This window comes from Pholcus phalangioides, unplaced genomic scaffold (assembly GCF_987345545.1).
Source record: "Pholcus phalangioides strain wild (caught in Gottingen) unplaced genomic scaffold, Ppha-v1.0 ptg000022l_1, whole genome shotgun sequence".
Classification (NCBI taxonomy): domain Eukaryota; kingdom Metazoa; phylum Arthropoda; class Arachnida; order Araneae; family Pholcidae; genus Pholcus; species Pholcus phalangioides.
The window spans coordinates 4,667,063-4,689,270 of NW_028301615.1; the positions used below are offsets into that span (position 1 = coordinate 4,667,063).

General features: G+C 38.5%; 1 protein-coding gene across 1 annotated transcript in view; it reads right to left on the reverse strand.

Moving 5' to 3' along the window:
- Polr1A (RNA polymerase I subunit RpI1) overlaps positions 1 to 22,208 on the reverse strand; it is a 553,279-nt gene that overhangs the window by 37,045 nt on the left and 494,026 nt on the right. Inside the window, exon 28 of the mRNA XM_089249700.1 lies at positions 11,787 to 11,867. Coding sequence (XP_089105826.1) covers positions 11,787 to 11,867 — 81 coding nt within the window. The remainder of the gene's footprint in view (positions 1 to 11,786; positions 11,868 to 22,208) is intronic.

The following is a 22,208-nucleotide window of genomic DNA, read 5'->3' on the forward strand; positions in this document are numbered from 1 at the left end:
GGACAAGGGGGAAGTGGAGGACATCCGAGATCAGGAAAAACAGGGGTGCACCAAGCGTTATCGGGGAAAGGTGAGGTTCCGGAGGGGGCAGTTCTCGCCAGAGTGTCCGGGGAAAGGTATCTAAGGAGCTGTAATAGCCAGTTTAATGAACTCGAAAGGTGTGCTTTAAGCATTAACGGGAAACTGGTACAGGCATTAGTTGATTCCGGAAGCGAAATGACTGTCGTGAGAGCTGATGTGGTTCCGGGATAACTTTAGAGGGGGCGGCAACCATTTATCATGAAGGTGCTTTCGGAAATGCTGTTCAGGTTCCGTTGGTACAATTGCGAGTAGCGATTGCTTCAGGGATGAACACTAATGTGTTACACCAAGAAACAATGTGTGCTGTAGCCCCGGAGTTGATTGAGGAAATGATCATACACCCCAATACACTAAAAGAACTGAAGGGACAAAATGTGGATTATCCAACCTTAGGAGATACCAGCGAAGAATGAATAACAGCCGGAGTGGAAAAGGATTCAAATTTGTTAGGGTTGTGTGTCATTGAAGAGGCGGATATCAGTAATTTCCCTCAGGATTCGGAGAACACTATATCAAATTCCGAAAGGTTCTCAAAAGAGCAACGGGATTGCCCAGATTTAGTGAAATTTTGGGAAGCGGAAAGAAATAAGAAATCGGGCTACTATGTGGTAGATGGTTTATTATTTCACAAGGATAATATTTTAGGAGAAGCTGTTGGGCAGCTAGTAGTGCCTAAGTGTAAGCGCGAAGAAGTTATCAATTTAGCCCATGCTTCAGTGTTCGGAGGACACAATGGGGCACGAAAAACAAGCCAAAGAATCAAATATTCATTTTTTTGGGATGGTTTGTCAACAGAGGTAAAAAAATTCTGCGAATCGTGTAATGCATGCCAGCTAACGAGAAGAGAAAGGGTTAAAGATAGAGCACCTATTACCCCAGTGGCAAGACCTGATCTGCCATTCCAAGTGGTAAATGTGGATATAATAGGTTCCATAGATCCACCGAGTTCGAAGGGACATAAGTATATTTTATGTTTAGTGGACCAGCATACACGTTGGGCAGAAGCCATTCCACTAGGTAGTTTATTGGCAAAAAGTATTTGTGAAGTGTTGTTGCAAACCTTTTCTAGAACTGGGATACCCAATGTGATAGCGTCGGATAATGGAACGAATTTGAATTCGTCTTTGACCAGAGAGTTCGAAAAAATACTTGGGGTAAGTCCACGATTTTCGACCCCTCAGTATCCACAATCCAATGGATTGGTGGAACGATGTAATCAAACATTGAAGCGTATGTTGCATCATACCATAAGAGAAAAGGGTAGGAAATGGCATGAACACGTACCCTACATTTTATGGGCTTATAGAGAAGTACCTAACAGTACAACGGGTGTGGCACCGTTTCAACTACTGTATGGTAGACCCCCAGAAGGTCCATTATAGATTTTGAAATCTTCCTGGACCGAAAAATATCACAACGCTCAACTGAACACTATGCCCACTTCGCTATACCTACAGAAACTCAAGGACCGACTACAAAATGCAGCAGATTTAGCTAAGCTAACTTCGGAGGTGATGCAGGAACGTATGGGTAAATATTACAACCTGAGGTCAACGGATAGAACTTTTAATGTGGGAGATACAGTTATACTGTTGATTCCCGATTCCACTAATAAGATATACTCACGATGGCAAGGGCCAGGTACAATTGTGGAACAAAAGAACCAACATTCATTCATAGTTGAACTAGAAGACGGTAGTTGCGAACATGCGCATCAGAACAAAATTCGGAAATATATAATTAGGGCAAACGCAGTGAATGTACTTTTCGAGGGGGAGGAGGATTTCGGACAGGTAGAATTCACACCGGTAAATGGGGAGGAAGCTGTAGTAGAGAAAAAAATATGTGATTTAAAAAATTCTGATTTGGGACCGAGGGAAAAACAGGAATTGAAAGAATTACTAATAGAATTTAAAGAGTTGTTTCAAGGTCCAGTAAAACTTGCCAAGGTAAGAGAACACCGAATAGAGTTAGTAGAAGGGGCGGCTCAAAAGAAACCCCATTGTTACAGTATTCCCCATGGTATATAGAGATGAGGTAAACCAACAAATCCAGGAATTATTAGAATTGAATTCGATTGAACCATCCACAGCCGAAATAGCACATCCGGTCGTTTGCGTGGCTAAAAAGTATTCATCAGTAAGGTTATGCGTTGATTTCAGGGCTCTAAACGCAATTACACGAGTGCCTTATTACCCAATGAAGGATGCACAAAAATTGCTATATACGGCTGGAGCGGCAAACTGGTTAACAAGTTTAGATATGTTGCGTGGTTATTGGCAAATTAAGATGTATGAGGGCAGTAAACATTTGACTTCCTTTGCCACTCATAACGGCACATATCAGTGGAAAACAATGCCATTCGGATTATCCGGTGCGGCAGGGACATTTCAAAGGGAAATGAATAACGTTCTGAGAAACCACCAAGAGTATGCACAAGCATACCACAGTATATGCACAAGCATACTCTTGATGTCATAGACGATATCATAATTTTTCTAACAGCTGGGAAGAACATAAACGCCACCTCATTTCAGTTTTTCAGGAATTAAGAAAATCAGGTTTCACAGTTAAATTAGAGAAATGTAAGTTTGCTCAGAAGGAACTGAAATACTTGGGACATGAGATAGGTGGGGGTAATCACGCTCCAGATGAAGATAAAATTGCGGCTATAAGAGAACTAAAGAAACCAGTCACTAAGAAGGACGTTAGATCAGTGCTTGGGTTTATGGGATTCTATAGAAATTACATACAAAATTTTGCAGAGTTATCGATTCCCCTGACAAATCTGACAAAATCCAATATTTCAAATCCCATCCCGTGGGATGAAGAGGCAGATGTGGCTTTCGAAAAACTTAAAGAACACCTGTGCAACGTGACCAGGCTGGCAACACCAAATTTAGAACTGCCGTTTCAGTTACACACTGACGCATCTGACTTAGCAGTAGGTTGTTGCTTAACTCAAGGGGTTGAAGGCAGATACTAGCCTATCGCTTTCGGGATCCAGAAGCTGAACAACACCCAAAAGAGATGGGCCAGTATAGAGAAAGAAGCTTGGGCCGTATTATTTGGATTGAGAAAGTTTGAAAAATGGATCCATGGCCGGAACGTGGAGATTATAACGGATCACAATCCTTTAAAGTATTTGACCGAAAACGACTCCAAAAAGTCCGAAATTGTTACGGTGGTCCTTAACCCTGCAAAGATGGAATTTAAATATCACTCACAAGGCAGGAGCGCAGCATCTGGGAGCCGATGCTCTATCGAGGTTAAGTAGAGAAAATTGGGATTAAATTGTAAAAGAGTAAATCTTTTTTTTTGTAAATAAGTCTAGTTATGATAATTTTTTCATATTAATTATAAGTAGATCATTAGAATATAGTAAATGTTTCTTTTATTAGTATTATTATTTGGTATATGCAGTATCCAGCTTTCTTGGGGTGAGGGAAACTGTTCACTTCACTCTGTTATTATTCCAAGAAAAGGGTCCAGTGTTGTGTGTGCGTCAAAAAAAAAAAGGAAAAGAAACACCCACACATTCTCCCAGCTGGTTGGGAAACTGTTGCATTGGAAGAAAGAGAAAATGAGGAGAGTCTATAATGAGAAGGCTATCCCGTCATAAAAGGGTGGGAAGAAGCACAATCACCAGGGCTATTTCTCCCTCTCTACACCATCTTGACCTGAGAAATACATATGCCAGCATAAACAAAGAGTGTCCGAATCCTGGCAAGTCCATTGTATCCTACGGTGCCAACAACAGCGCAAGGAGAGGAAAGAAAAACTCAACCATGAAGGCAGAGTTTTTACTTGTGTTTGGGCGTGTGAGATCGGTGATGACCTTCCAGGACGAAAGCTTGTGAAAGGTCAAGGGTCAGATAAGGGGACTGGACAACTGCATACCAGGAGCCGAGGAGAGAGAGAGGTGGACAAGGAGAGGAGGGGAAAAAGAGACATTCTAGGAGTGAACTTACAAACGAGGTGAGATCTGTGATGTCCTTCCACAATGAAAGCTCGTGAAAGGTCAAGGGTCAGATAAGGGGACTGGATAACTGCACACCAGGAGCCGAGGAGAGAGAGAGGTGGACAAGGAGAGGAGGGGAAAAAGAGACATTCTAGGAGTAAACGTACAAACGAGGTGAGATCTGTGATGTCCTTCCACAACGAAAGCGTGTGAAAGGTCAAGGGTGAGATAAGGGGACTGGACAGCTGCATACCAGGAGCCGAGGGACGGAGGAGAGAAAGAGGTGGACAAGAAGAGGAGGTGACAAAAGAGAGACATTCTAGGAGGGAACGTACAAACGAGAGGATGTAGGCAGCTCATGTGAAGAGCTGGCTAACCAAATTATACCTACGATGTAATAAGTGTACATAATTAACATACACTGCTCAAAATTTTCTGCTTAAGTATGCATGTCATGAATATTTATTTCCTATAATTTTGCATATGTATTCGTTAAAAGGTCTGGGTTATAAAAATGGATAAATAAAATACACTGCTCAAAACAATTAGGAGAGCAAGCAAAAAAGTGAAGAAAACCGTGCGAGACAGCCACGTATTGGCATACAATGGATAGTACACGCGTATCAATGCGCAATACACAAAAAAGGCGTAAAAAAAATTTTGGAATTAAGCTTTAATTCTTTGAAAATATGGAAAAAACATGAAAAGATGATTTAGGGCAACAATTTGGTACTGTTTCTTAAGTACTGTTTAGACATGATGCATGAGTTTTAATAGGGCGTGTGGTCTCCTCGAACAGCTAAGACTGCTGCACACCTGTTTGCCATGGATGCAATGAGGTTATCGATCAGACTTTGGGGAATACTGTTCCACTCCTCAAGAAGTGCAATCTGCAAGTCTCGGACAGTAACAGGCGGCCTTGGTCGCGCAGCAATGCGTCGTCCGAGCATGTCCCAAACATGCTCGATTGGATTCAGGTCAGGAGAGCACGCTGGCCATTCCATACGCCGTATTGTTTCAGCTTCAAGCATGTTCTCCACCAGACGAGCTCTATGCGGTCGGGCATTATCATCCTGGAAAACAAAGGAATCTCCAATGGCTCCAACGTAAGGGATGACAGGAGGTCGCAGTATCTCGTCTGCATACCTTCGGGCCATCAAAGTGCCATTCCGAATGATATGCAGGTCCGTACGTCTGCCTATGCTGATTCCACCCCATACCATCCAACCAGCTCATCTGTATTGTGGCCTTTCACGAACGAATGCGGGGTTATTTCGAGTGCCCCTGTCCCTCCATACCAGAACACGTCGGGTGTCACACTCCAGACTGAATCGAGACATGTCTGTAAACAGCACTTGGCTCCAATCATGTTGCTCCCAATCTCGATGTTCAGTAGCCCATCTTCTTCGGGCCGCACGGTGGCGTGGGGTCAACAGAATGCAGACCATTGGCCTACGTGCATAGAGCCCTCCCTCATGAAGCCGATTACGTACTGTTTGGCTGGACACCCTTCGTCCTGTTGCCAAGAGCAACCGCCTTTGCAGGGAGCTGCGTAGCATTCTCTGTTCTGTTTCGATGGGCTGTTAACCGTATATACCGGTCATCAGTTGCTGTAGTGGAACGTGGCCGACCTTGCCCTGGTCGACGTCTAACATTTCCTGTTTCTTGGAATCGATTCCACAGCCTTGCAACAACACTTCTGGCGACTCCAACAGCGTCCGCGACACTACGTTGTGTTTGCCCGGATTCCAGTCTGCCTATAACACGCCATGCCATGGATTCCAGTAAATCACGTTATTGAGATATCCTCAAGTCACCTTGTCTCAAAAAAAATACTGCCCAATCGAATTTCACAGTTGCGGCAGTAAAACAGACGTTTCTGCAACATCCCGATTTCTGCCCTTATCTCCTTTTTCTGGTTTTTGAAGTCATGAACTTTGATTTGCATATGAAGTTTTCTTCTTCCGTTTCCTGCTAGGCTTTAAATTATGGATGATTCGTCTTATGTTACTTATCGGTATACATCTTTGCGTAATTTTGTTAAAACCATGTGCTCCCTTAATTGTTTTGAGCAGTGTATATACTTATGTATATATGATTTTATAGTGGATTTCCAGTTTCCGACAGAAATTTGCCACCCTTTACATTTTGCAGCCCAGGGCAAAGGCGTGGTCATGAAAAAACATTGTGAGGGCTGAAAGTTGCCAGTCGTCCCGTGACGATCCTCGAGCCCGAAGAAGGATGCAGTGCCCCGCATTATTTATTCATTAATTGGGGAAGGGGGTTCTCAGCCCCCCAACACAAAATTTCTTGGGGGGGGGGGGGGTTGGAATGCCGCCCCTCCACCCACCATGTTCTGGTGCCTATGTCCCATGGCAGTACGTATCTTATTAAAAGCTATTCAGGGACAATTGAAAAGATGAAATTTGCGTCTCTTCTGATGCTACGCCCGGGAAACCAGACCCCCCCCCTGCTCCCCTCCTAGTTGCAGCACTGTTCGTTCGTGAAAAAGTTCTCTTGCACATAGTGTAGTTTTCCATGCAATGGGATGGGCGGAAATTTGCTAAATATCTTGTAGTCCCAGTAAAATTTTAAAAAATATTCGTTTAAAAAAATGATGGGGGAATTAATCCGTAAAATGCTATCACAACAATCGTCAAACTTTTAAATTAGGATAGACTGGGTTAAGCACAATGGAAATGGAAAAGAAGAGAGAGCGCGAAAAGTGGGAAAAAAATCCGAATCACCCCCTCCAAACCAAATGGGTGTGATGATGATGATGATTTCCCCTCAGAAGTTTTTTTTTTTTACAAGAGAGCGAGGAGAAAAAAAAAGGGAGAAAACTGACCAATCCTCAAATAGCGTCCAATTTTACTTCACGGTAAAAACAAACCGGATCAACCGGATAATTTAAATTATGGATGATTCATTTTATGTTACTTATCGGTATACATCTTTGCGTAATTTTGTTAAAACCATGTGCTCCCCTAATTGTTTTGAGCAGTGTATATACCTTAATTAAAGAAAATGCACCTAGCACAAAAAGTGTGGTTCTTCCCGTGTTTCGGCTGCGTCGTTATTATAATTACCTTGGGCCCTCCGTGGAACAGTCCTAGATCTAGTCATTTTGAAATCTTTATTTACCTTTAATTCACCTCCAAGAACCGGTCCGCTGTATAGTCTGTTTCAGGTTAACTTTGCAGTGAAGAGAAAGGTAGAGAGTGTATTCCTTATAGTAAAAAATATAATGAAAAAACATCGTTTTGAACCGATGTTTACTTGTTTAAAATTTTTAAATTGTAAAAAATATTGGTTACCATAATCAAAAATTCATAGCAACGGCAACGACACTTTGGGGCGATATCCTAGAAATTTTCCCCGCCAATATCACTGTCGTGTTTTTTCCGTTACACAATTGTATAGTGTATATATATATTTTTTTCGTTATTTGGTTGAATTTTCCATAACGATACAATTTTTCATTGTTTTACATGCAGTTATAGGCTTACATAAAAATGAATATTCAATCAGTTTTATTTTCTCCCAAAAATAGGCTCAGTGAGTTCAGATATTCACTCATAGATTACAAGAAGTGTTTCTCTTCTACAAGATTGCCGATACTATTGCGAGAGGCTGTTTATGGGTGCAGAAGTTTTGGTTAAGTTTTCCTTTTTTTCAATTTTTTTTTTTTTCGCCATGTTTATGGGATAGTTTTAGTTTCCGATCACGGAGAGTGTTGACAGAGTCGCGACTTCCACTCACACGAACGGACGTGATATTCCACCCACCTGTTTCTCACGATGCCCCTTGCCTTTAGTGTCTCTTCAGATAAAATAAATGGGGGGGGGGGGTCCACAGTGGTCTGGGCTTTCATCTTTTATGTGACAGTTGTGTCTTTATTTTCACCAGAGATAGCCAAGCTAAAGTTCTCTGCTCTTCCATTCCTGAATACTATATTTTTGGTTTTTGAATACTCGCTGTAAACAAAACTCTATAAGAATCATCCGTAATAACCATGAGTACCACATCAACCGTAACAAGACTAAAGCTGTCGTGAAAACAAGTGGCATCGACGTATACCGTTCGGGGAAGTGGGGAAGTCCAGCGACGGAAATTTTGGCAAGAAAAGAGAGTAGAAAAATTCTAAACTTTTCCGTATCATTATTATTATTTGGTGCTATTCCTGCATTTACACGTGAAAACAGAGTTAATCTGCTTCTCAATTTTATTTAACGTTAATTTTTTCCATTTAAATTGAAGAAAAAATTAAAAATCCCCAAGTTTTTGAGAGCCATAGTTAATATACAGTATTTTAAAATTATACGTTGCTTTCATAATATTGTTTGGATTTCTTTTTGTAAATAAATTTCAGCTGAGGGAAGGGAAATATTGCAGAAACATATGACTGTTTTTTGATATTTTTAGTGTTACTTACGGCCCATCAATGAAGAGTAAGTGACACGCTGATAGAAGATTATTATTTCTTCTAAATTTTAAAACACTTTCTAATCAAAAAACAAAACAAATGATTTCAAAAACCTCACTTTAATTTCTGAAAGTATCGGCAATGGTTTTCTTTTAATTCTATAATTATTACTAATTCAACTGTGCAATTACGTTACACGTAAAAAATATTTTTCTCAGTGAGATTGGCGAGAATCGGCTATACCTTACCGAGGCCGTGCATCGATACATTGGTTAAGAGGCTTTCGTTCCCATAGCAACGAGTGATGCGGTTCCCTCGTAGCTTCCCCTTCACTGCAAAGTTAACCTAAAACAGACTATAGATTTTCGCCGATTGGCCGCCATTGTTTGCATATCAGTATTGCCAGATTTCATGTCATTGTATTTTTATTCTGAATATTTATGCAAATAGCACTTGCCTTTCCATAGCTGGAGATTGTGCATCCTGATTCGATGGTGAAGCAGGGGATGCTGGGAATAGCCCTTTAAATAGCGGCGGTATGTTGGAAACGGCCCAAATATACTGAATCACCAATGCATTGAACTGCTCTTACTAAGGCATTTCACCCGGTCGGGTGCGCGCCGGACATAGCCTTTTGCATCGTCATGAACCGTTGATTGAGTAGCGGACTTACACATGGCTCCGCCTGATTGCCGATCGCCTCTACCAACATCATGTGCTAATGGTGGTCGTCAGATTTCATATGGCCGCTACATTACTGATTGAACTGGAATACATTGGCTCTACTGACAAGGAAGTTCGTCGGAGTTGTCGTTTGTTGCCCGATACCGCGGTGACACCATCGAGAGATGGTTGGGATGAACCTCTCAATTGAATCGTTTGACTCTTGTGACAGTGGTCCAACGCTATGTAATTGGTGTGACCGAAAATTTCTTTAGAAACTCTGTTACTAAAAGAACTTTAACGAAAAACCTAATATTTATAACCAAGTTTGAATAAAATATTATTTATGTGCGACCCTATTTCGTAACTTAGGAAATTGTTGAATTGGGGTGAAATTTATTAGGAGCTTATAAATAAAGCTCCTAATAAATTTCACCCCAATTCAACAATTTCCTCAATTCAACAAATGAAATTGTCAGTTTATTTCCATTTGTTAAATCTGGGTTTGACTGTAAGAAATCTGTTTTTCATTTGCCAATAGGGAAAAATCGCAAAGGATTATGGGAAAGGAGCATGAAACCACAAAAATTCACCGAACAAGAGGGTTTACAAATTTTTCCTTCTTTTTTTCCCTACGAGAGGAAAAAATGCCAAGTAGGCAACAAACCACCTACATTGAAACGCTAATCTTGTTCAAGTAAATAGGGCTATTAAGAAAGAAAGAAAAAAAAATTAAATGTCGCATTTATTAGAGATATTTCATAAATACCAAATTTATACATATCCCTACGCATGGTCAACCTTATCCATCCCATTGGAAATTTTGAACACTTTGATCATATCCCCCCTCCCCCCCCCCAGCCGAACAGCTGCCTTCCTCCAACGTAAACATACTCAAGAAATCAAGTCTTTACTCATAGCTCAAGGCTTGTGTACCAACAAGAGCATGCGTAGCTCTTGTTTGCACCCCCTCAACCAAGTCTATGTCTATCTGTAGATATGGTCTCCAAAACCTTACTGCATAATCCAGTGTAGGATGAACTAAGCCTAGGAAAAGCAAGGCCAACTTTGTGAGAATGACCCATGTATAAATATTCAAGTAAAAATAAATATACAGAGATCCTACTCAAAAAAATTAGACAAAGTAGGACTAAAAAGTAGGACGGGGAGGGTAACTCCCCCCCCCCCCCAGACAATGTAATCATAGCATAATATTATTAAAAATCTTTTAGCACTATTTCAGTATCCTGTAAGAGTAGGCTGACCATATTTCCTCCAGAGAAATACGGAAAATTAGGATTCCAAACATGTGAAAATACGGTACATCGCCAATTATTGTCCATCGCCAAGAAAGACGCCAAAAGTGAACAATGCTGTCAAATATTGCTGAAATTATGGAAAAATCGCAATGACGGGAAACGAAGCATTACTGCAAATTGCAGTGGATTCCCCGAAATAAAACATTCACCAAGGCAAATGTGGGAGATTAATGTTGTCATTCGCAGTTGTAATTATCATAATATAATTTATGAGTTCAAAAATATTTTCAATCTTTGACTTCAATGAAGAACAAAAATCCAAGTAGGCGTCATGTAAAAAAACGGGAAAAGCCGGGAAAGTTTTGCCAAAAAAATCAGGACGGCTAGAAAAATAAAATCAGGGCTGTCCCAAACCAAAGAAAAATGACAGAAATGACTAGATAAGAAAATCAATTTTTGGTCAAACGGGGTACTACTAGCAACCACAGATGATTATTTTCTGTCTCTTCTCACAATATAAATTATATTCTTTTTTGAGGTCTTCCACAGTCCAGTCTGTAACAACCCTCTTTGACAATGAACACAGCAAATTATGAAGACATGTAAGTTTTTTAAGAACGACACTTTCTAGACCACTTCCAAGAGAACTGTTGCTTCACCTATATACGAAATGTGGACCATAATTTTGAATGATGAATGTTTGTTACTATCCAAGACCATGAAGTAGTAAAAAAAAATTATTTTTTCCATCCAGACAGAAGTTTTAATGGCTACTCTACTTGTTGAACCCTCAAACTAAGCAAATGAAAAATTAATAAACCAAATGGTCCACATACGCCCCCCCCCCAATAAACTTGAAAACGAAACAATTTCTGCTTTGGCAAAATCATTAATTGCAATCTACTACATATTTGTATTATTTGGCAATATATCTATGATTCCCTCTTCAATAAAAACCTATTACACTGATTTTGTTGATAGGTTTTAGTAAAAAAGTAGAACAAAAACTAGAATGTAGGACATAACAGAAAAAGTGTGACAAAAGTAAGACGAGTGGGAGCTCTCAATATATATTTGAATTTTTTTAAATTTTTACTTCCCCCTGCGAGACATTGCTTGTTAATCAACTCAGAGCTTGTTAAAACTTTTGCTCGTCTTGCAAACTATTCATCAACTGAGTTACAAAATCTTCTTCTGTTGGAATTTACTATATTTTAGTTTTTTGCTCTAGATTTTCTAGAGTTATTACTGACGTAAAAGCATTTTGCATTGTCCAAAACAAGCACACTAATAATTCTTATGATTCTGGCCATGGAATTAGCATCTATATTTGTTCCTGCTTGAGTGTTCTGCAAAGAACTCACACATGATAATTATAAATGCAATGAGATTTTACCTGTATGGTGAATTCACAGAAAGGTGCACTTTTTAAGCAATAATTATAGTCTGATATCCACTCATATTTTTCTTGAACATGCTGAAAGAAAAAAAATTAACAAAAAACATTGAAATGCTTGAACCTTTTGCAAAGTTTCTCTCATCTATATAATGTTATGCAATTATATAGATCTACATTTAGTCATACCAAAAAATAATGTTTGCGATATGAAAAATATGTAAATATTTGATTAGCAAACTTTAAATATTTTTACTTTGAAAACTTTACAAATGAATTGCTGCCAACACAAATTCTTGGTGTCCAATTTTCCAGAATTCTACCAGTGTAGAATTTTAAAATGTTTTTTCTGATTGGTAGAACAGAGTCAAAACATATAATGAATAACAGCTGGATGATAGGGAAATTATGAATCTTGAACTGATGTCATTTTTAACTTTTTCAATCATTTTTTGCTAATCTTCATGAAATTTCAAACAGTAAAACCTCTCTTTTGCGGACACCCAATGGACAAAACAATTTGTCCATAAAAGAGGGGTGAAATGCATACTTTTATTATACAAGGAGAAATTCCTATTTGCCTGTAAAACAGATGCGATCATATAGACTGTTTTTATATAAAAGGAACCAAGCGCCATTAAATCAAAACTGAAAATAACTATTTAAAGTTATCTTCAATTCAGTTCTCTCTTCATTTTGGTAGTTGGTTCAAGTGCACACAGATGGTATCACAGCCTATATGTCACTTGGTTCTATTTAGATAAAAAATTCCATCTCTTTCAATAGGTCAGATGTCCTTATATCTCAAAAATGTTATAAATAGCGCTTGGTTCTTTTATATAAAAGCCGTCCATATCGGAGGGGTGCCGTCAAAAGGGAGATTTTACTGTATTTAAACAGGACCCAATAAATTTGTTCTCAGGCTCCGGGCCGCTACTAACGAGGAAGGAGGAAGCAGGGCAATCTAAGAAGCAAGACCAGATTATGGGAAATAACTTTTTACCCCACCTTTAACATTTGCCTACGTCAAAACATCGCAAACAAAACCATCAAATTCACTGATTAGCAATTCACTGACAACAGTTCGATGCGAGTCAGTAAGCAAGGGAGTGAGCGATTAAGTTACTGAATCAGTGAGTGAGAGAGCTACAGAGTCCATGAGCGAGTGAGCTTCTGAGTGAGTGAGTGACCGAGCTTCTGAGTGAGTGACCGACCGAGCTTCTGAGTGAGTGAGTGACCAAGCTACTGAATCCGTCAGTGAGTGAGAGGATGAGTGAGTAAGTGAGTGAATGAATGATCTAGTGAGTGACCCAGTGAGTAAGAGAGTGAGTGACCTAGAGAGTCACCCTAAAGATATAACCGAAATTTTTTACAATGACTATTTTAAGAAATTTAGAGGGTATGGAAGAAATTACAAATTGCTGTTGCACAATACAAGAGAGTATATTCAATAATTCCGTTAAATTTTGTTTTACTCAGAGACTTCCAATGAAATGCTAAAAAGAATAAAACAACAGAAATAAAAGATAATAAAGTAAGTTGATACACAATATATTAACCCCCTAAAATGGTTAAAACCATCTCCTGTTATCAATTTGATATTAGAAAAACATTGTAGATCATCAGTAACCAATGGATTTTTTTTATGATGAACTAGCTGTTATCTGCGACTTCACTGGTGTGAATTCAGCAATCTCAAATTTATTCAGCGATGATCCCCATGGGTGATGAACTTTCAGAAATCCTGTCTTAGTGTGTATCTACATCTATATACTGTATATAAAAATAACATGTCCTGACTGATTCTTCATTGCAGAGCCAAAACTGCTGAAGCTATAAATATCATTTTGTGAACAGTTTTGTTTCACGACGTAAAAACTCACTAAGAACGGGTTTTTCCATATTCGATCCCTTAAGGGGTTCAAAAATGGAGGGAGTCATACGTTGAAATCACGCCGAGCCTAAATCGCTGAAGCTATAAATATAACATTAGGTAAATACTATAATATAGACAACATAATATGAAACAATCAGATTTTTTAATCATTTGTGACACTACTTAGGTTAAAAACTAATGAACTAACTAACTAACCAATTCACTCCCTCACTCACTCAATTACTTACTCTCACTGGGTCACTCACTCATTCACTCACATACTCATTAGGTCACTTACTCTCTCACTCACAGACTGACTTGCATTTATTTGACCAGTAACTAACTTACTCACTCTCTCACTGACAAGCATCAAACTGCTGTCTGAGAATTGCTGGCGGTGAATTATCTGGACACGCGGCTGGGAGGGGAGGGCGAAAGTGCCTGGAGTCCTCATGATGATATCTAGTATTCAGGTCATTCAAATCATCTATGATTTCGGGGAAAAATTATGTAAGTTGATAGGCTGGTGAAATAAAGAGTAACACAGATAGTTTGCGAGGGGGTACTAATTTTTCACTTTTCCCCACGGCACCTCATGCTTTTAAGACATCCCTGTACGAAACCATATAGAACAGCAGTTCTCAACCTGGGCTCCGTGTGCACTCTTCAAGGGCTCCGCGACCACTCAAGGAAAATAAAGAAAGCAGTAAATTAAAAAACAATAATTACCATATTTTACTTCGTAAAATCTGCGGATTATCTCTTAAAAAAGTGGTTAAACATTGAAAAATGTGGATTATCTACTGCTGTGGATAATCTGCAGAATATGATGTTATCAGCTGCTGAAATATGACTCTCCTAGCTATGGATTCAATGAAAGCTCATATTCAAGAAAACATAAAACATGCTTCAAAAATTGTGTTGCTTGTCTTTCTGGTGGTTTGACTAAGAAGTTGTAGAATTTAGATTCAGGAATATAAACAGGTCGTTCAAAAGCTAAATTATTAGAGCCTGTAGTCAAAAGTTGGATGACTGAAGCAATCCATTCCTATACAAAGGTGGAAATTTACGCCGAGCTTCCTATTCTGATGTATGCCAGTGGGTTAGTGATGCCTGGAAAGAGGTGATTTTATAATCAGTGAGTTCATTCACAAAATGTGGACTTGGAACTTTGGACTCCAGTGATTCTGAAAATGAAAATACTCTTGATTATTATACTGACTCTTTCGAATTATATGAAGAACTGTTATTTAATGCCGAATCATGTCAGAATTTGAAGATTTTTGACAGAACTGTAAATTTTGTTGTGTGTGTAAATAATGCTATTTTTCGTAAATAAGTTTAATTAGCGTACTAATGGATTGATTATTGAAACACAAGGTTTTTTTATAAAAATCCTGAGGATAACATGCCGCCATAGATTATATGTTGATTTTTTGTCCTTTCTTTAAATTTTGCATGCAGATTATGTGCCACTGCAGATTATATGCTGGAAAATATGGTATAAGCATTTCTTAATAATCAAAACAAATCAGTAAATTTGATGAATAATTAAAACATAGGGGACTACGCCCCATAGAATTTAACTAAAAAGACCTCAGCGAGTCAAAAAAGGTTGAGAACCGCTGATATAGAATATAAAGAAATTCTTACTAAACCTATTCATTGGCGAGCATAAAAATATCTAGGAGAGAAAAATTTTCAGGGATTATATTAAGCGAGTGAGGTACCCTGAATTCCATTTCATGACACAAAAAAAAAAAAAAAAAAAAAAAGTGTCAATATTTAAAAAATATGAAGTGTTGAATTTTAAGCTACACACTGTATTTATGTGATCTACGTAGATTGGAATATGAGTTTCCAAATTCATGACATTTTGAAATCATTGAAAACGGAAAAATTTCCGAAATCACTTATTTAAAATGAAACCCTGTTTACACGATTCTCTTCGTTTATATGACTTTTTTTTGGCCAAGATTATTCTATATACTTTTTAAAGTTAAAAATATTTCATTTATGATATTGTTCAGGATGTTTAGACACGATACTCCAGGCATCTTGAGCCCATTGCTCGCAAGCAACACGGTGCTCCCTGAAGTACCCAGAGTGCTCGATTTCATGCTCACGAGCACTTAACATCCAGATTAACACTAGAACCGCGGCACTTTCGGTATACCTAGAACCGCGGACTGGGTCGAATTGACCCAAACTGTGAAAAAACTGTATTTCATAGCGAAAAAAGAGGAATTTATTTTTGGTTCCTGGGTTTTTCCTTACTCTTATTCAATGTTATTTAATTAAGTATTCATAATGAAAAATTATATTTGTTTATGAATATATAATGGGCTTCAAAATTAGCTAAAAAATGATGTAATTAAGTAAAAATAAGATTTAGTATACATTATTTACTATATTCAGTCCAAAAACATTTTTCAGTAATCGTATAATAGGACAAAGATGTAAAATAAGTGTGTCACATTGCACATGAGAAAGTCTATAATATGATTCTGTCAAATAAGTATTGATTTCTTACTGATAAGTGGAATTTATAATGAGCAGTGAACAAATTTTTTTCTTCATTATTCTTGCACATTCATCGCATGTTGAAGTTGTATATCCCATGCAAAAATTAACAGTTTCGTTTCCACATTTTTATGTTACCTGACACATCAGATCGTTTATTTTTATTTATTACTATTAATAATTAATTAATTTATACTTTTGAGCAAGGGCAACACATATGATGAACGCAGTTCTTCAATAAGATTTAGAGGAACTGCTTTCCAAAAACTAATTCTGGCCTTCTGTACTGCTCTATACAAAATACAGGAATATGTTTATAGTGAGGTCCAGAATGTTGTAGAAAACGTCTGTGATGCCACCTTCACCGAATATTTTCTGGGTATTTGATTGCTACAACTACGATCGTTACACTTTGTTCAATTGTAGTGTGAAATAGTTTCTATGTGTGTGGAAGCTTTTTGGGGCTACTACTGCCAATATCGACTGCCAGATGAAGCGTGCTGAGTAATGAAAAACTTATATTGTTCTTTCCTTGATAAATTGTCATTGTGGCATCATTGTTCCATACAACTGTAGTTTCACTAACTTTATTGCATCAGATAATATTGCTCTTCGATTTCGTCTCACCGTCTCTACTAAGCTCGTATTTTTTGGCTTTTAGCATTTGAGCCAGCTTCAGCGTAGTGAAAAGAGGTGTCGGTTGAGGCATTTCTGCCCTTGTTCTCAAATGACTTAATCAGTTGCATCACTATGTGCTCTGAAAGAGAGAGATTCGTTGGACGCTGATACTTCCCAAGATTGGGAAATCCATTCAAAACCTACTTGGTGCAGACCAGAATTTTATTCTTTTTCTGTGACATCGTTTGCCTACAGAAATGTCAACTCAGTGGCGGATCCAGGGGGGGGGGGCGATAGGGGCGATCGCCCCCCCCAAGAGCCTTTAAACAATAGGTGAAGGGGCGATCACCCCTCCCAAGAGCCTTCAAGCAAACATAACTCCAGTTACCTCACTTTTTTTCTTTATTAATCCTTAAATTTTTTAATTAATTTCCTTTTTTTCTCAAAGTTCCTTTCCCTAAAATTTGTTCCCCAAGTTCCACCTTGAGATTTCTTCTGCTGGTAAGGTCAAAAAAATAAAGAAGTCATAGCCGGAGGAGGGTCAATTGTATTCCCACCAAGGTTCTACAGGGATTCAATGCGATTCGGCTGCCTAGCGCCTAAGGGCTCGTGTAGAGAGGCAAAAAAATGTACACCCTTCAGTTTTCTTGGTAATGCGCAATAAAGCACAAGCCATCCAATAAGATGAATCATCGTTTTCTAGCCTTTGTTATCTCTTTTTTTTAAATTCAGTCCTGAAACACGCAAGGTTGACGAAGATCAAAAAATGGAAATATCTTCGAAAAAAACTGTTTTTGGTAAGTAAAAATTTTAAAATTTTTAAATAAATGGGTGTTAAGAAAATTAATTCTATTACTTTTGTAGCACATCTGGGGTTTTCCCAGAGAATGAAGCTGCATTCGCTTACGGATTCACTGATAATGACATTAACGGGGGGTTCCCCACAGAGTGAGGCTAACAGGGCTCAGGACGATTCTCATCATTTTTTGATTTTCACTCTAAAAATTCACTATAGTGGGGCCTAAAAGTATGAAAAATCTCAGCAAAGCCCCCCCCCCCCTCCTCGAAAACGTAGCTCTCACTATATGAAAATGTATGTCTATATGTAAATATATCTATGAAAATATAGGCCTCGGCCCCATCTAATAATTAAAGCCTTTGTAATTTGAAATAAGTACCTGGATTAAACATTATAAGTGGATCGCACGTATAATGCTTTTCCAAAAACCGCCATAAATTCGTTTTAAGCGGAAAAACGCTTTAAAGCGTTTTTCCGCTTGCAACGTCTCTATAGTCTGAGCATTAGTTGAAGATGGAACCACGAAAATGAATCGCACTAAGCGGGAAAAGGTTCTAAGAGCAGTGCCGCAACCAGATTCTTGGTCAGCATCTTGGTGTCCCTTGTAATGTTAAAGGGCAGGTAAAAGGTTGAAATTCACGCCCCCCCCCCCCTCCGGTCCAGTGCCCGGGGCACCAAACCTACCTCTTCTTCCCACGTTTCGGCCTTGAGGAACGTTATAAGTGGAATCTACTATATAAAATTGATTGTGTGGTGTCGGATGTTCTGCGGGAATTAAATTTAACCACCATCTTTTCAGACAAAACATCTGAAAATTAATATTGTGCACTTGATAATCATAATTAAATATTAATGAAAATCATTCCAATTTGCATGAAAGTAAGCTTTTGCTATTTAAAAAAACTGTTTTTGAATAGGTTTTTGACAACCATATAGTCTGCACAAAATTGAATAAGAAATTTATTATTTTAAATCACGCAATATTAGAATTTCATTAGGAAGTTTTTTTACTCTTAAATTTTTCTTAATTATGCAGACAAATTAGTACCCACATATTTTATTGAAATATGTGTCAATTATTTCTTGTTATCGAAAACAGTCTATACTTGTTTCAACTTTTCAATGCTATATTTTCATATTTAAAAATATTTTCATATTTTATCTTGACGTCCTATTCGAATAAGCAAGATTTACCATTTAGTATTTCGCGTATTTGTGTTTCCAAGATTTTATATTTCCTGATTAGTAATTCCCTGAAATTCATGCTAAGGTGGTTCCAAATTAAAGTTTTCATCCTTTATGAGTTGTTTATTTGAAACCGAACCAGAGATTCAGGTTAGAAGATTGAGAGTAATTTTGATGTTCAGTCAGAAGCGCATTTATGGTTTTGCCGATTTGAAGGCTATTCAAATTTCACCGCCCTTCCACTCAAGTCTAATTTTCTCGACTACTCTATCCACGAATTTTCCATCCCATGTTATAGCCCCCTTCCCCCCACTCCTGCAAGTACACCTGTATTAAAGTCACTTTTTTAAAGGTCTGTCCCACGAGAGTTTGTTAGGGGACGCTGGATAAGATAATTAAAGTTAAAGATAATAAATCTCTTTGTCAGGATCCGCGGTCGTCTCGGGCTTCGGGGAAGCAATAATTTTTAAGGCTTTCAATACAAAGGCAGAGGAACGAGCGTCTTCCTTTGTGAATGACCGAACAAGCACGGTTTACTTCATGCCGGCTGTTATTTTTGCGGTTTATGTCCGACAAAGACTTTTATTAACTTTAATTACCTTACCCAGCGTCCCCTAGCAAACGCTCGTGGGACGGACCTTTTAGTCATTTACATGTTTGCACCCTGTTTTGGTCACACGTGTTTGACGCTGGTTTTGGTAATTGTTTCGTTACTTACACGCGCTCTAGACAATACCGTCTTAACGCATTCCCCGCGGGCGGGGGCCTCAAATGCAGAGGGGCCTCTGGTTTAAAATTTTAAAAGTAAACGTGTCTCGCCAGGTAGGGGGCTTAGAAAAATTACTTTTTCCGAGGGCCCAGTATACGCTTCTGACGGCTGACTCTAGGCCACTCACTGAACTGGTCCCTCACTCATTTGACCATTCACATTCTTACTCCCGCTCTAAGTCACGCTTTTGCTCATTCACGTGCTTGCAAACTCTCTAGGTCACTCACTGACACGGTCACTTGCTGTCTGGGAAGAGGTGGGTTTATTTGAGGGTTATAAAAATTTCACCGCCCTTCTCCCATTTTGCTAATTTTCTTGGCCACTCAATCCTCAAATTTGCCGACCTTCTGAACTTGCCGCCCTGGGCTGTAGCCCATTTAGTTCTCCTGTAAATAGGACATTGTCTTCAGTAACGGGGCATGAGGATGGTTAAAATCAGTGTTGCAAAAAAAAATTGAGGGGAAAAACTGAAAAATTACCAGCTAAAAAAAAAGACTGATGGAATTCAATTTTTCTAGAACAAATAGAGATATGAATTATTAGTACAGTAGACTCTCGCTAATCTGGCACATATCACACCAGGGTGTACTGGGTTAACGAAATCACCGAATTACTGCAGATTGATTGAAAAAGTCCATTTAAATAACAAACTTCTGCTCATAAACATGTGCGCACTATGTTTTCCTCTTCTATGCTCGGAGAAAACCGGCCTAAAAACACCGGATTACTGGAGGGATTATTGAAAGTCTGACTCTATACGTAGTAGGATGGGAAACTTTATTTGCAGACAAAAATGGGTTTCAGACGCAAAATATTTCCATAAATCGGGTATACAAAGCTGGAAATTTGTAATTTTTTAAATTTTATCGCCTCGTTTGAAAATTATAAGTGATAAATGAGGAAGTTAAAGGTATTATTTGTAAATACAGACATGTCATAAATGGGTGTTTTATTGTGTGTAGTACTTATTTTCATTTTAAGAAAGGATACAAGTTTGGTGTGCTATAAAATTGTTCACAGAAAGAAAAATTAATTGTCTAGAACGTGAGTAACTGAAAGAAGACTGCTTAAAGTTCTCTACACCAATCGCCAAGTCCTCGAAGCGTATACGTGAACACGAAAAGTTGCTGGAGTGAGTGTAGCTCGGCTTTGGATGCTTGAGTTTCCAGCAGCGGTTCCGAACCTTTTCAGTGCATACGCCAAGCAGATCATGAGTAAATACTAAACAAAGTATTGAGCGAAACAAGAGGGACCACCTTAGGGACCCCATGGATGGAAACAAAGTCCCTTTGGTCGGGTCCAGTGCCGAGTGGGGAGTACTGAGCTGATATGAATTAGTACGAGACAAGCAGAGCCAGTTGAGGGCCCCACATGGATCTGCCGGCAAATAGATAGAATTCTCTATCGAACGAGACAGACCCCAGAGGGCTCACCTGGAATCACTGATGTAAACAAAGCTCATTTGGCCGATCCCATCACTGGCATTCAAAATCTGAACAGGGAAAACATCTACCCTGTGCTGTACTGAAACCGAAACTGCCTTATCACGGACCCTACATATGAGAGGACAAAAGCTGCGCCGCATAGGTTCAGCTTTTTATCTGAAGCCATGAAGTCATTTAAAGTTTGAGCGGTCACAAGAATTTTTCGCAAGCTCAGTGCGACCCGTTACGGGTAAGGGGGCTGTCAATGTGCGCGTAGTGCTACCTATTTATTTGATAACTACTTTGTTGTTGTGCGTAAAGTTCATGTTCCCAAGGGTGGAGCTGACAGGGCCGGCGACGATTCTCATCATTTTTTTTGTTTTTTTAAGCTATAAATTAACTATAAAGGGGCCCTTGAAAAGTCTGGTCTGGGGGCCCACTAGAGGCTTTAGCCTAGGGGCCCCGCTCTAGGATGTGGAGGCCATGGTCAGGGCTTTAGATAATTTTTTTTCCCTTCAAATGTTCAAGGATCGTCTCTATTAAACGAGGTTTCTTGTATCCGAGTTAGCTTAGAATTCATTTCCTCTGGTTGACCGAGATCCTTATTTTATTCATATTATTTTGCCTAATTGTTATCATAACGTCACAAAGAGAAACGTTTAATACTTTCACAGGGATAAAAAAAAATTAAATTTAAAAGGAAAGTATCTCCCTACTTTGACTTGAAAAGCTGGGAAAAAGCATTCATCGAATACATTCGGATGAATTTTTATTTGTGCACATTGTTTTGTCTGGTTAACTGTGAGCCTTAATTTTTAATTTTTATCAAGCGAAGGAGGAAGTAGTATTCTAGGAACATTTTAAAATACCAATTCTTCATACGCTTTTCATATTCTGCTCTCTTTTCATCTGCAAAGTTTTTATTTATTTGTGCAATTGCTCATGATACTGTTAATAAAAAAACATTTTTAACTGGTAATGTGCATCAGAATTCCTTACAATGTTTATAAATATAACACACATTATTCAGTCTGCACCTCAAACTTTTTTTTCGTACGGTATTTTTTGCGAGGGTAGCCGGCACAAACGTTCAAATTTATTATCAAAAACAACTTATTCATTAATTGTAACACCAGTTGCTGCAAGCAAGTTTTTAAATAAGTATGTTGCATATTGAAAAAATATAATTTTTATAAATATAAATTTTAATTTAGATTTAATTTTTAAC